We start from the raw sequence: 14,254 nt of genomic DNA, 5'->3' as shown, positions 1-14,254 counted from the left end.
TTTATAAAAATTTATAGGAAGGACGAACTAAAAAATTCCAAACTGTCACGTACAGAGCAAAAGGAGTTCACATACAAACATAAGCATGGACAAGAACAGAAGAAAACAACCTCCAAAATCCCTCATGATGCCTACATAATTTCAGGATAAGTAATAAAAATGGCTCTTTTAAAGCTGATTCAGCTTCGACACTTCAACATTTTCAACAGCATATTGGAAGCCAATGATGTAAAATTTTTCTTTATGCATAACAATTAGCACAGGCCTATAAAGTTAAAGAAGCTGTTCAGCTTTTTTTTTTATTTCAGTTTGTATGGCACTGCTCCATTGCTGTAGTTTTAATTATGTAATAATTATTTCCAAATAAAATAAAGCTACATTTGAGTCTGTAAAAAAAACTTCATGTCCTGCATGGTCACAAACAACTTAGAAACTGCCAGCCGCTCACAATAACATGGTTTTAGATGAAACTGGGGGTAGGGTTGGGTTAGATTTCTTTTGATTGGCAAGGTGTTTGGGGTTTCTTTTAAACTAAGTGTTAGAATTAGTACAAGTGTGCACACTGGCAGTCTCATGAAACCATTTGTATGGACATATAAATTGTTAATTCTAGTTAACAACTTCTAAGAGGCTAAGAGGATGTTCTTATACAACACCTAATATCTGCTCTTTTGGGATTAAAGCACCACTGAAAGTGTCTCAAAGCAAGATATAAGTAGTACAGACCAGTACTCTGGTTTTCGGCACAAACAAATTCTCAAGCTATCACAGGGTATTAACATCAGCTCCAGCAAGGTTAGCCAGAAAACCAGTTTAGCCAAGAAATACTATTACATACTTAGAGAAAATAAGGGCAAAAGACTCTGGTCATAAACCTTACTAGCTAACAACAGCTGCTGTTCCAGAGCAAAGTGCAAAGACACTAGAAATATTTCACAAAGAGGACTGAAAAATAAAGTAAATCTAATTGCTTAATTTCAACATTTGAAAGTCTCCTAGACAAGTGAAATGGTTGACTAGACAGCTTATTTTACTCTAGAGAGTGAGAATTGGATCGCCAAGCAACTATATTTTCTTTCATCATCATCTCCTAATAAGAATAACTTAGATATACTCTTGGTCTAGCTGCAGCAACTATGTGGTAAAATTGAAAAGCAAGTGAAAGTCCATTATGCAAAAATCTCAGAGAGTTGCTGTAGTAACACTTAAGAAAAGCAGGAGGACCTGCTCATGGAAAATGCAGCAACACTGATCCTAAAAAGACATTGAGATAGGCTACAACTGACAAGTTATGCTGGTGGCAAGAAATCCTACCATTGCAAAACTGGTACTTGAAGTATTCTAAAGTTCAGGAGCATTCTCTGGTGGAATCTAGGAGACATACTCTAGTATAAGAAAATTCTGGTTAATTAATAAATGATAAAAATATTCCAGCTCTCATCTTCACTGAAATCTTGTATCATTCCCAGTTTATTCCCACATGGTACATTGCCAGTAACAAACATTTAAGTAAAGAAGATTTTACCATCATACAGAAAAAGAGCTAAAAGGAAAAAAAAATGACTTTCAGTCACCAACTGCACAGACAATTCTCCTATATTCAGCCTAGCTCAGATCAAAGTCCATCTCAACTTCAACTCATGGCCAAAGACAGATGTATAGGGAAGAGTGGATGAAGACACCAACTCCTACCAGCAACCAAAATCAGAGACATCAACCATAAAGGCAAAGAGGTCTCAGAGGTACAGCCCTAGGCAGCATGCACCACACATGCTTCTAAATGCATTTGCAAACTCCTATAATGCTTTAGAAATAGCCAGATCAAAGGCCTTTTCCTGGTAAACTCTCACAGTAGTCAGTATTCCACAGTACTTGTATTTTAAAACTCTCATAGCTACTGCCCCACTGCTACAATGTAAAAACCACGCAGATTTATGGCAATGTAGTTTGAGTACCTGAAACACAGCCGTGCTATTTCAGTCTCTCCCATAACAGAAAACTGACTAGATCCTAAACCAGTTCCAATTATACAGAAAACCATTTTTATATATTAAAGAATACAGTTAAGAACCAGGTTAGAAGCAATCCCATGTTCATAAAGCTACTATGCCTGTAGTATCAGAAAAAAATTCAGTGAATGACAATGACCAATGAAACAGGGAATGCAAAGGAACAAGAACTGTTGAACACAAGGCAGTCTTGCACAGTCAGTCTCTGTGGCAGTCATTTTAAGAGACTGAGATAATCCTGAATTCCTGTGTTTAAGCAGATGAAAGCATGTGGAATCATAATTCAGAGAAGGCACATACAGGTGTCTTGTATAATTCCAGGGGAGTTTTCATCAGTTTGCTTATGGATCACACAACCTACTTTGTTTTTTAGTGCTGAAAGAGAAGCTAAATGTTAACATCTGTCCTCAGCTGAGTCTCTTACTTTTCTCCTACAGTTTGTTTACAACTAATTGCTGAGTCACCAGGCAGCTGAGGCATTTCCAAAGACTAAATCAAATACCAGAAACAAATTTCATGGTTGTTATGAAATCTACATGGTCTGTGAAGCCAGTGGCATATCTTTATTGGCTGGAACCCTGTGGGAAACCACCAAGGGAACTGAAGAGGATGGTCACCATCCACTCTTAATCTCTATCAGATGAAGGCAGTTGAACTCAAAAGTTCACATGATGAAGAGCAGTAATACCTAAACTACCACCATCATCTTGGCAACTGTGCACAACATAAATTGGCTCTTCAGTACTAGCTCTATTAGAATACTTAAAAGACTCACAAGAGATCTAAATAAAAGCAAAACCAACTTACCACTATTGGCATATTCAATTTACTTCATTGCAGTAGCTTTAATTAGCTTCCTGTAGCAACTCAAGAACACAAGCCACAAGAATCAAAAAAAAACTAACCAAAAAGCCAACAGCAAATTTTTGAGCTGTTTTCCTCTTTGTGTTTCCTTTCTCTTATTCTTTCAATATTTGGCTCTTAAGCAGCTCCAACAACTTCAGAAATAACACACATCCATTCTGTATTTCACATTTCAAGCAACTCAAATGCAAGAGTGCAGCATAGACCATTACATGGAGGATATTTCTTTGTAAAAATTTAATCAGTATACAACCAATGTACCAAAGCAACTGTAAGCTGCTGTCTTCAGCACTTCACCACTTCAATGACTACAGTTTTTAGAGATGCACCAGAACTGGCCACCTGTTCTAACACACTGTCATTCTGAACTGTGCACTACCATCTTACATCACCCTGACTTGACAAACCTCTTCTTACTTCTCTTGAATTTGCACAGGTAATTATTGTCCTGGCTTGATGAGCAGTCACTCAAGTAAACACTCAATAAAAATCAGAATTTTCAACTATGATCTACAGCCTAATGCTTCCAACATTATAGCTGTGATATATTTCTAAAGATTCACTTGTACTACAGCTGCTACTGCAGAAGCCTGAAAGAACTTTCAGAGTTTAAAAGTATGTTTAAAAAGCAGATAAAAGTCACACAGCAGTTGCATCCAGTGTATTTAACAACATCATGTGTAATGCAGCTGTAATGTATAATTATAATCCACCAACAGATAATTTGGTCCATAGGCACAAAGTACAATTATGAAGGTACCCTCAGAATAGTATCTAAAATAACAGGTGTGTCATCAAACTTATTAAAGGCGTTTAGACAGGCATGAGGAAAACAACATGGAAAATGCACAATACATAGGCACAGTGGTTAACTAAGTTAGCTCCCTTGTCCTGACAAGAGTTTGATCAAAGTATGCTACTCCCATCCCCAATAGGCAAAGGAAGCATAAAATATATTGGCAAAGGGGTTTCAAGCAATTCCCATTCCCGGCTATGCCAGCAGCATTTGTAAGCATCGCTATTCATCACACAGCAGACAGTCACAAATGGAATGGAGTAAGTTTTCAAGAAATGTTCAAGGCTAGGTTGGATGGGGCCTTGAGCAATGTGGTCTAGTGGGATGTGTCCCTGCCCAAAGCAGGGGAGGTTGTGACTAGATCATCTTTAAGCCCCATTCCAACTCCTTGACATTCTATAATTCAATACGGTTTTAAAAAGTGACAAGAAACATCTGGAAAAGCAGTGGTGCGTGCATATATATACACATTAAAAAAAGACGTCCCTTTAAATTAGACTGGAAGAGCCAGGGCTTTTAATTTTTCTCTGACAGCGTGTCTTCACACAGTTTGCTACAGCAGCTCCAACTGAGACTGGAAAGGGCATCCTTGCAGCCTGAGCTGAAGGAAACTCACAGCAATGAGACAGAAACTCATCGCAAAACTGCGGGGTGGAGTGTGGCCTCGCTGCCACAAGGCTGCAAACCACGGGCACTCCCCATGTATAAGTTTCGCTGTGACAGCGCCGTCTCCCTCTCGGCTGCCCCGCTCTACCACCGCCGCCAGGGCCGTGAGACAGCCCTGCTGCCCCAGGCCCGCCAGCCAGGCCCGGAGGCGGCAGCCAGGGCCCAAGGCCGCCGGGAGACAAGGCCGAGGCCGCGGGCGGGGCCCGGCGCAGAGGCGGCGGGGAGACACCGCCTCTTCCTCGCGCGGAGCCACCACGTCGGCGGCACTGCCAACACTGCGGAAATGGGCGCGGGGAGCCGGGCCTTCCCCCCCGGCCCGCTCCGGCCCGCGCCGGGCTCACCCACCTGTGTCTCCGATGATGATGTACTTGAAGAGGTACGCGTAGGCCATGGCCGCTCCCGGGCTGCCGCTCCCGGGCTGTCCCGCTCTCGCTCCGGCGTGACGCGCGCGCTCGCCGCCCGGGCTCGCGCTGCGGAGAGGCGGAAACGGGTTAACGGCCCCCGGGCGGCGCCTCCGCCCGCTCGCTCCCTCCTACCTCCGCCCCCGCGCCGCCGCTGGCGGAGGGGCTCTGCTCGCTCGGCCTTGCTGTCCGCCCTCCCTCCCTCCTGCCGCGGCCCCGCAGGCGCCGGGAAAGGCAGAACGCGGCAGCGGCGGTGAGAACAATAAACAGGCGCCGAGCGGCCCCCGGACCCTCCGGCGACGTCAGCGCCCGCCCCCTCACGCCGCCCCGCCTCCGACCCGGAAATGCTGAGGCGCGCGGGCGGAGCCGCGGCCCTCGCTCCGCCGCGCTGAGGGCGGCGGCGGCTGCTGGGGGGCTCGGGCGCTGCTTTCCCTGAATCCAGGGTCGATCAGATGGGGGAGATGTCCGGGATCATCGAGTCCCAGCTGTGACTGGACACCACCATGTCAGCTACTCCGGAGCACTGAGTGCTACGTCCAGTCTTTCCTTACCAGGGACGGTGACTCCGCCACCTCCCTTGGCAGCCCATCCCAATGTCTCAGCCCCCTTTCTGCGAAGAAGTTCTTCCTGATCTCCAACCTAAATCTCTCCTCCCACATCTTGAGATTATGTCCTGTCATACGACAGCCCAGCCTCGCCTGGTTACAACCTCCTTTCAGGGAGTTGTAAAGAGTGATAAGGTCTCCCCTGAGCCTCTCTTCGTCCGGGCTAAACCCCGGCTCCCTCAGCTGCTCCTCACGGGGTTAATACTCCAGACTCGTGCCCTTCCTTGGACCAGCTCCGGCACCCCGATGTCCTTCCTAAATAGAGGGGCCGAAAGCATAAACCCTCTGAGAATAGCCAGCAATGAGCTGTTGGTACAAGTTTATCTTCATCACATGAGTTCTGGCCTGAAGGGGTTTTTTCTCTTTCTGCTTCTGTCTTTCCTCACTGAACTGAAAGCAGTGAGCCAGGGGAACAACCTAAAATCACAGCTAGTGTTTAGGACTTTTACTTGGAGTTCGCATGGGAGTGGTGAGCTGGAAGAGGTTCACCATCATCCACAGTCGAAGCTGCTTAATGAGGCTGGTGTACCCTGACCTTTGGACGTGGAGCAGTCAAAGGCAGCCTGGCTCACCTGTCACATCCACACTGAGGCCACATCAGGTGCCTGCCAAGGGTAATGTGGCAGGACACTCCAGTCAGATGATGCTTGTTTGTTGACTGTGGGATGGGGGGACTGTTCAAGAGCCATTGGCACATTCTTCATATAAACTCCCTTTTTACTCCTGTTCTGGCTGTCTGGTAGAATGGGAGTAAAAGGTGCCTGTCTTTCAACTTTCTAGAGGTTTTTATTTGTGGTCAACAGCTTGGACAGCATTGACCTGCAAGGCTTTTAACAGGCGTGCATCCAGCTTACTTGTAAAAATCTTAAGTAAAGCTGATTGTGCCAGATCCTGTTGCCATATTTCATGGCTTGAAACCCAAAATTAAGCTTTTTTTTTTTTAAATAAATTCCTCTCTGCTATGGACGTGCAAAAAACCCCTCCCAACAGCATTGTAAAGTGAAAGGAGCTCCTTTATATATTATAAGCATATCTACTTTTTCCCCATGAAAAATTCACATTTTCAATTACTGCTTGTCAGATGTTTGCCTCCTATTTTTTGTTTTTTTTTTCTCCTCCCTACTTCTATTAATTTCTCAACACTATTTATTAAGTGTAGAGCCCAAAACAGCAGTTCTCATGTGTCTCTAACCACCTTCATCACCTCAAATTTGGCAAATGAGTATCTCCAGTCTTGTCCCTCTCTGAACATGTTTTTTTTTAATCAACAACATCTGAATTTAATTTCTGATACTAGATTCCTATTCTAGACAGTGACAACTCAAATGTATCATTTGGTGTCTCCTTATTAGCACTGTTTTTCCCCTTGCTAAATTTCAACAATTTTGATCATGGCCCCTCAGTTTAGGAAAAATATTTGATTTTTTTCTCTTTTCGTACTATGTCTGTCATTTTGTTACCCAGGCTGTTCATTACAATATTGAATGTCTTGCATGGAGAGGACAGAACATTGAAAAGTGGCACGTGAAATTTTCTCCTAGTTTAAAAACCCTTTCCACACTGAAAAGAGCAATTTCTCTATTATTTTATTTGCAAGTAGTATCGATATACATTTTTGTTAATAAACAATTCCTAGCCAGAACGAGTTTTCTGAGAGAAGCAGGTTTTTGCCTTGCTTCCTATGAAAGTTAGGCTTCTATTTTCACATATCCCTGTGTGTCTCTCTTTCCTGCCCCAATAATGATCATGCAATCTGGCATCTAGATGGAGCAGGGTACCTCAGCTGAAGGAGAGGCTGCAGTTGGGGTCAGCTGTCAAACCCAATCAAGAATTCACACTAAAACAAGTCTTCTCAAGTGCTCCTTCAGCAGCTAAGCCCTTCAGCTGGCATTCATGCTGTTGGCATGGGTTTGTGTGACCTCAACCACTGGAGACAAAGCTGTAGGAGATCAGGCCATAAGCAGATAAGATCTCATCCAGTATAAGTAAAGGTAGCTGTGCTAGGGATGGGGCAGCTCTGCTCCTCTTAATCTGCGTGTGGACCCTCCCTTGTTCTGGCACTGTCAGAGTCATCTACTGAATAGGAGAAGTGGCTAAGCTTTCCTTTTTTGATATTAGCTTTCAGGCAAAATCATCCTGGGTCCCACAGCCACACCAACAAATTAAATAACCTCATCTGTTGGATCTCACCTCTGTCCAGCCATCCTCACTGCTCCCAAAGGGTCCTGTGGTTGTGAAGGCTAAAACCCACTCTATGAGATCAGTCATGCAGACAGATATCAACTCTCAGGATGAGCTCTTTTCTTTAGCTACTTCTCCTGTGACTGGCAGGATGAAGGAGAGCTGTGTGGGCTTTCTTGTCCTTCAGCTTTCCTCCAGAGACCTATTGCTGTTCATGACATGCTCCAAGTCTCCATTAGTACTGTTAGGGATTCCTACATGATTGAGCCATGAAGGGTATGTCAAGTCTTGACAATCTGTCCTCAATATCTCAGGGTGATAAATCTGAAGTGTGTTTGATGGTGACAGAGTTTTTAATAGGGACTGCAGCTATAGGATAAGGGGTAATGGTTTAAAACCAAGAGAAGGGAAATTGAGACTAGGTATGTGGAAGAATTCTTTTTAGCGTGAGGTTGGTGAAGCACCGAAAAAGGTTGCACAGAGAAGTGGTAGGTGTCTCATCCTTGGAAACATTCAAGATGGACAGGGAGATGTCCCTGCTTGTTGCAGGGAATTTGGACTCAATGACTTTTAAAACTCCTTTCCAACCCAAAGTATTTTATGATCGTATGAGTGCATGATTCTATGATTCTGTTTACATCCCTCATGGGATTTGATCTCTTAATTCCCAAATTATGCAATCTTCAAGACTTCCAGACAAGCCAAGTTGGCCTGGTGTGACTGAATGAGATGTGATGAGTAAAGGGAATTCCGTTTTGTAGCAGTGAGATTTGCTGATGGGGAGAAATACCGACAGTGCAGAATCCCAGTGAAATGGAAGGTGCCTTTGACATCACAGCTGGGCTGTCTGACAGCTGGGGGAAGGCAGCCCTACCTGTTTGTGCTTTGGCAGCCTGGTGAGCCAGGCAGGTAACCAGCTTGCAGGTGACTCACGTGGCAGGGCAGTGCCCCACTGACTGCAGTGGCTGCTCAGCTTTGGCCAGCAGCTGCACCCTGGACAGATAACCAGGACTCTGCTGGTTGGCCAGGCAGCCAGGCTGCTCTGTGGAGTATTTCAGTCATCTGTGATGGTTAGGGATAGTTATTGAACAAGTGTTAGAGATAGTTTTTGAATCAGTATTTGGGATAGTAATTCAATCAGTGTTTGGTAGAGGCTTGTTAGGATAATATACAATAATTTGCTGCTTATGCTATTCCATGGTAAGTACAAGGTAACGTGCTGCTGGAGAAGAGACTGTTCCTAACTTATTGAATGTTATCAGCTGTTCTACAAATCTGAGATGCCTCCAGCTAGACATTAATGCAAAATTGATTTTCCTCCAAATTATGTGTACCATATATCATGCTAAGTACTAATAGGAGGCATGCAAATAGCTACTGTAATCCTTTTTGTTTTTTACTTCTCACCTGCTAAATTTATGTTTTCCAGGGAAATTAATATCTTTTGTTAAGCATTAATACTTTGACAGAAGGCTACCATGTAGTCAGACTTACTTATTTAAAAAAAAAAATTGACATAAAAGAAGCATTGGTAATTCAATATTGAAGAATTTCAAAGGATTGCTTTTATTTATCTTTTTTTATTTATTTATTTTTTATTTTTGTTAACGTTGTGACTACTCATCTGTTAATGACTGTACATCACACAATCAAATATTTCACTATGATGACTGTGTCAGGATTATATTTTGGCAAATTTGGGAAAGTTTCTGGATAGACTTTGGAAAAGTATGACTTGCTGTTTTTTCTGTGTCACTCAGTTTTTTCCTGAATTTTCCATTTAGCAAACTCACTTGGGGTTTAGAGAAAAGCCTTAGGCTTTGCAGGATCCTTACCACTAAAATTACTATTTAGGAAAGAGGCTTGGAGTCATCCAAAGCTTGACATACTCTCCAGAGCAAAGCATTAGACTGGATTTTTTTCAAAAACACAAAAGCAGAACTCTAGCATAACATTTCAAATACAAGCACTTTGATTTTATTTTGTCCAGTAGTATAATTTAGCTGTTATCTCTAAGTAAATCTCTACCCACACTTCAGTCTAGCTTAAAATTTTTAAATCATTCAGTTGTAAGGTCGAATTTTCTATACAGATGCTGAGTAGGAAATGTTATTTTCTGGTGCCTGTCATTCAATTTGTCTGCACATGCTTCTTCTGAACATTAAATGTAGGCTATAATTTTTATTACTTGTGAATTTTAACACCAGATTTGTATTATACTTAAGAAACTAGGCAATATACAGCATTTTTTATTTATTATAAATGTTGAGAATGGGACCCCACTTCACATGGAAATAAATAAGAAAGCAGATCCTGCAAGAAGAAGGTCACATATATCTAAATCTCAGTGAAGATCTGCCTTTGTAAAGAGCATTTCTAAATACATGTTAAGTCTATAAAGGTGAACTGGAGACAGCTTCTGAGTCAAGCAGGTGGAAATCCATGTCTATGAGTGATGTGTGGCTTGGGCTTTGCAGGTCCTAGATCAGGCAGCTTTGGCTGAGATTTCTGCTAACAGCTGCCTATGTGTGCACAGTTTACATCATTACTTTTGATCTGGTGAAAAAAGAGATTTGGGAATTAGTTTCTTTTTTGAAGCATTTCTTTACAATAGTGTAGTATTTAAATAACAGCTTAAGTTAGATGCTCTTGACTAAACATTAAAAGTAAAACGCCACATTTCTCCAGTCACTGTAATTTTAGAATATTTTATTGCAGTTCAATTACATTGATAAGTCATTTTTGGAAGTGAAAAAGTCAGTTCTAATAGCATTTTTTGTTTTCAAAATATAGTCCTGAGACTACATTTTTATGGCAGTGCAACAAAAAGTAAAGTATAGTTCTAGAGTTTCCAGCTGTGTTCATATTTTAGGTTCTTACTCCCCTGAAAATATTTGCATGACTTCTGCTTTATCCCTGTTTATTTACTAATGGCTTTTGCCACTGTTATCATTTCACCCTGTTTTTCCTTGCAAATAACCTTGTTTTTCACTGCCTTGATGTAACAATAAACAGTTTGTTAAGACAGCATGTGATAAATTTTAATACAATTTTCTTATAAAAACAAGGAACACAATAGGATCCATGAAATAACCTTGAAATGCCTGTAAAACAAGCAGAAAGAAATGTTGATTTTTAAAAAAATTATTCTCAGGAAGTGCTTGTGTAACAAGATCCACAAAAGCATGGAGTGATAGTGCTAAACAATGTCAGAGATCCATGCAGAAGCCTACTTAAACTGACATCAAGGTAAATTTTCAGTATTTTTTTTTACTTTAGAGATAGTTTTTTCTTAATTTTTTTTAGAAGTCTGTTAAGAGTTGTTTTGGCAATGCTTTCAGAAAGAGAAAGTGGAAGCTAAAGTTATCACACAGGCTCACAGAAGTGAAAATAATTGTGAATCCTTCCTGTCTACTCAGAGCAGGAAGTGAGACAGCTTTAAGGGAACTGGTTTGCTGGAAAAGGAATAGGAGCAGACAAGCTTGGACACATTTTTTTCTAGTCAAATGTATTTAATGGTTAAAAATAATATTTTAAATTTCTTTTTCTCTTCTAGTAGTAATAACTTTTTTTCTTTTTCATACACTCCTATTGATGTTTTTTGATGGCTGTAGAAAATATGGAACTGTGTAAGACTCTGGAAGTCAGCAGTATTGCTAGAGGACCTGAGTTGAGGATATCTTAGGGACAATGTCACAGAAATGATCTTTATCCACCAAGATGTTAGCAAGATGTTACCCTATATTTTTGTCAAAAAGGTGTAATAGCAATTTCTGGTAATTCAAACAAAACTGTTTGTATCTAAACCATATCTAAAATTATGTTAAAGTCTTTAAGTTTCTATTGAAATTACTTAAAATTTAACAAAACAAAATAGCATAGAACTAGAGGTTTATTTCTCTTTTAAGTACTTCTTCATTATGCATTCCACTTAATATTTTTAATCAAAAGATGTTTTACTTTAAAAATACATGTGTAAGCTCCTTTGATATTCAGCCATTGCTGATGTAGAGGGCAGCATGTGCTTCTACATGTATTTTCCTTCATTTGATTGAGTGCTTTTTAAAACTCCAGCCATCCTAGGGTTATTTCAGCACAATGTCCCTCACTTCAGGCTGTGAAGGTCAAACCAAAGCTGTTTTTGCCCACATGAGCTATACCATTGCAGCCTTCCATTGTAGGCTAGGGAGTCTTTAATGCCACAGATCAGAAGGTGGGCAAGTATTAGTTGCTTTCTCTTATTTCAGATGCCTTATCCATTCATACACTGTTTGAGAGAGGTAAACAGTACCTCCTGGAATGGAAAAAACCCCAAGAGATTGAATTGCAATGGAGCATACCCCACCATCCCCCAGCCATCAGCTTCCTTTAGTTTTAGATGTCAAATAGGTGTAGGTATTCATTTCTACATGTTTATTGACTACTTGTTGCTATGGTCATGTGTTATAAAGGAGTACGAAATTTTGAATTTCAAGTATTCTATCTTATGTTTCACAGCAAAAGCTGCATCAGAAAAGCAATTTCCCTGGCTTCAAGGCCCAGTTGATTTTCATCAGATTTATCTTTGGCAGACAGTCTCTTCTGTGATTCTATACTTTACCATGTTAAAAGGGGGACTTTTCAATTCTCTGTTTACAGTTCACAATGGAAAGAAGCATGTCTTTGCTTAAGGAAGCTCTTGTCTGCTAAAACTAAAACTGAGATTATATCAATAACCACTGTAATTCCATCTTTTTTTTTTTTAACAGTGAGGCTTGTTTAGTTATCACATGCCATCATAATTGCTTAGCATAGAAAATGGTTGCAGTTTTTGGCAGCGCCAAGCCCTCATCACCATAAAACTTGTCCTGTGGTATGTTGACAGTTTTCCAAGGCCTATCTGTATTTGCCTTTTTTCCCCTACTATGTCTCTCTTTGCTATTTTCTTAATTTTCTTCAGAGTTACTTTAATTTCTGTTCTGTAATAAAGAATTTAATGAAAATTAACAAAGTGGCTTCCTGGGTAACAGTTTCAGTCATGGTATTTTCTTCCAATGTTTTCAAAAAGTAAGATGACCAGTCTTTTACAGAACTTCTTGGTGCTGTAGGAAAAAAATGCACAGTATATAGTACTTTAGGAGGTGTGAGCCCAGAGCAGTCTACAGATTATTAGAAGTAATGTAGTGTTTCAGAAATAACCTCCAAGCTTCCTCCTTTTAGAAAATCAGCCATTTAACAACTGGCTAAGGCCATAAAACAATGGACTCAGCTTGCTACCTTATGTCCTGTAGGGATTGGGAGCCTACTCCTAGTACTCCTACTCCTAGTACTCCTTGTAGTGGTTTTCTTTGACAGAGATGATAGAGGCATACAGGCAAGAGCCTAAATTAATTTTTCCATGAGCAGCAGTTATGTGGAAATTGTCCATAATTGTTCTTGCCATGCACATGAACCCTGCTGCATGAAGGGGAAAAGCAGAGCTGTCCCTGACAATAACAGTAACCATGACCATACTTTATAAATTCTTTTGGCAGTAGCAGTCAGGCCATAGCCATCCTCTCTCATGTATGTGCTCTGTGTAACACAGAATTATTTGGTCTTTCTCTACTCAGTAAATGGGGTGCTGCCATGTTGCATCAGACTTACCATGCTGAAGGGATGCAATAAAATTCTCCCATCTCTTAGGAATGCAACTTGTCTTGGCACAGAAAGAGATGAAACAGCCAACCTCCCCAGAAAGGTATGGCAGCACTAATCTAATTTATGTGACTTAGACTAAGTGGAAATTGTATGCTGTTGCCTCAAATCAAGGTATTAAAGCTGTTGCCTCAAATGAGAGCAATGGCAGTGTATAGTTCCTCTAGTATAATGCCAGGTGAAGCAGAGAAAATGCATAGAAAGACTTAGGACAATTATAATATTTATGGTAAATGTAAATGGAGCAAGTGATGCAATGTTCATTTAAGTAGTATAATGTCATGTATAAAATAAAAACAACTGTTTTGGAAAAAATATGTTGATTACACTAGAGATTGGAAAGAAGAAGAGAAGAAAAAGGAAAGATAACTACAGATCAATTATACAAATGGGTCAGTTTCCAAAACAAAGAGGCAATACAAAGCTTCACAGTCCTATTACCATTTCCTAGTAAATTATTCCCTAATTTGTCTGAATTAAGCCTGCTTCTTGTTCCACTCTTATTGGGAAAAAATGTAATTGAGATCTATTTGAACATTAACTAGATGGTTTACTGAATATTCCATTCATTCTGTGGCTCCTTCTTTCAGGTTTCTTCTTAATAAATTGATTTTTCTGTCTGTAATTTGCATTTAAATTATGAAAAAAATAATGAAGATTTTATATGCATGTACTTTCTTAGTTTAAAATTTTGCCGTAATAACAGTGGGAAATATTTATTTTATGTAAGTCAGTTTGGAAGAAGGATTTGTCTTATTTTTTGGAATGGTTCAGTAGGTCAGCTTTATAAGCACTAAGTTTGTGAGTGTCTCTTAAAACAGGCAAACATTTTATCTTACATCTCAGATAAAGATCAAATAGGTTTAAATACCAGACTTTCAGTAAGCAGATATTTGACCATATGTTCTGAGGTGAGTAAATTTTTGTCTAAGTTGGGCTCTGCCTTTTCTGTGAAAAAGAACAATCACATGTCTTAACTGATGCTTAATAATATGTGTGATCTACTGAGTTTCACAGAAAAAGACTTGAAGTGACAAACTGACCAGTAAGAAAGAA

The 14,254-nt window shown here is 40.5% G+C and overlaps 1 protein-coding gene across 1 annotated transcript in view; it reads right to left on the bottom strand.

Annotated features, from left to right (window-relative positions):
* The window catches only part of RAB2A (RAB2A, member RAS oncogene family), a gene marked incomplete at its 3' end in the record, with an annotated part of 40,771 nt that extends 35,738 nt beyond the window's left edge, over positions 1–5,033 (bottom strand). Inside the window, exon 1 of the mRNA XM_056515906.1 lies at positions 4,681–5,033. Within this exon, the coding sequence (XP_056371881.1) occupies positions 4,681–4,726 (46 nt within the window). The remainder of the gene's footprint in view (positions 1–4,680) is intronic.
* Positions 5,034–14,254: the final 9,221 nt, after the last annotated feature.

The sequence above is a fragment of the Oenanthe melanoleuca genome, unplaced genomic scaffold, assembly GCF_029582105.1.
Source record: "Oenanthe melanoleuca isolate GR-GAL-2019-014 unplaced genomic scaffold, OMel1.0 S117, whole genome shotgun sequence".
In the NCBI taxonomy this organism is placed as follows: Eukaryota; Metazoa; Chordata; class Aves; order Passeriformes; family Muscicapidae; genus Oenanthe; species Oenanthe melanoleuca.
The sequence above is the reverse complement of the archived record's forward strand: the minus strand, read 5'-3'. Positions and strand labels throughout refer to the sequence as shown.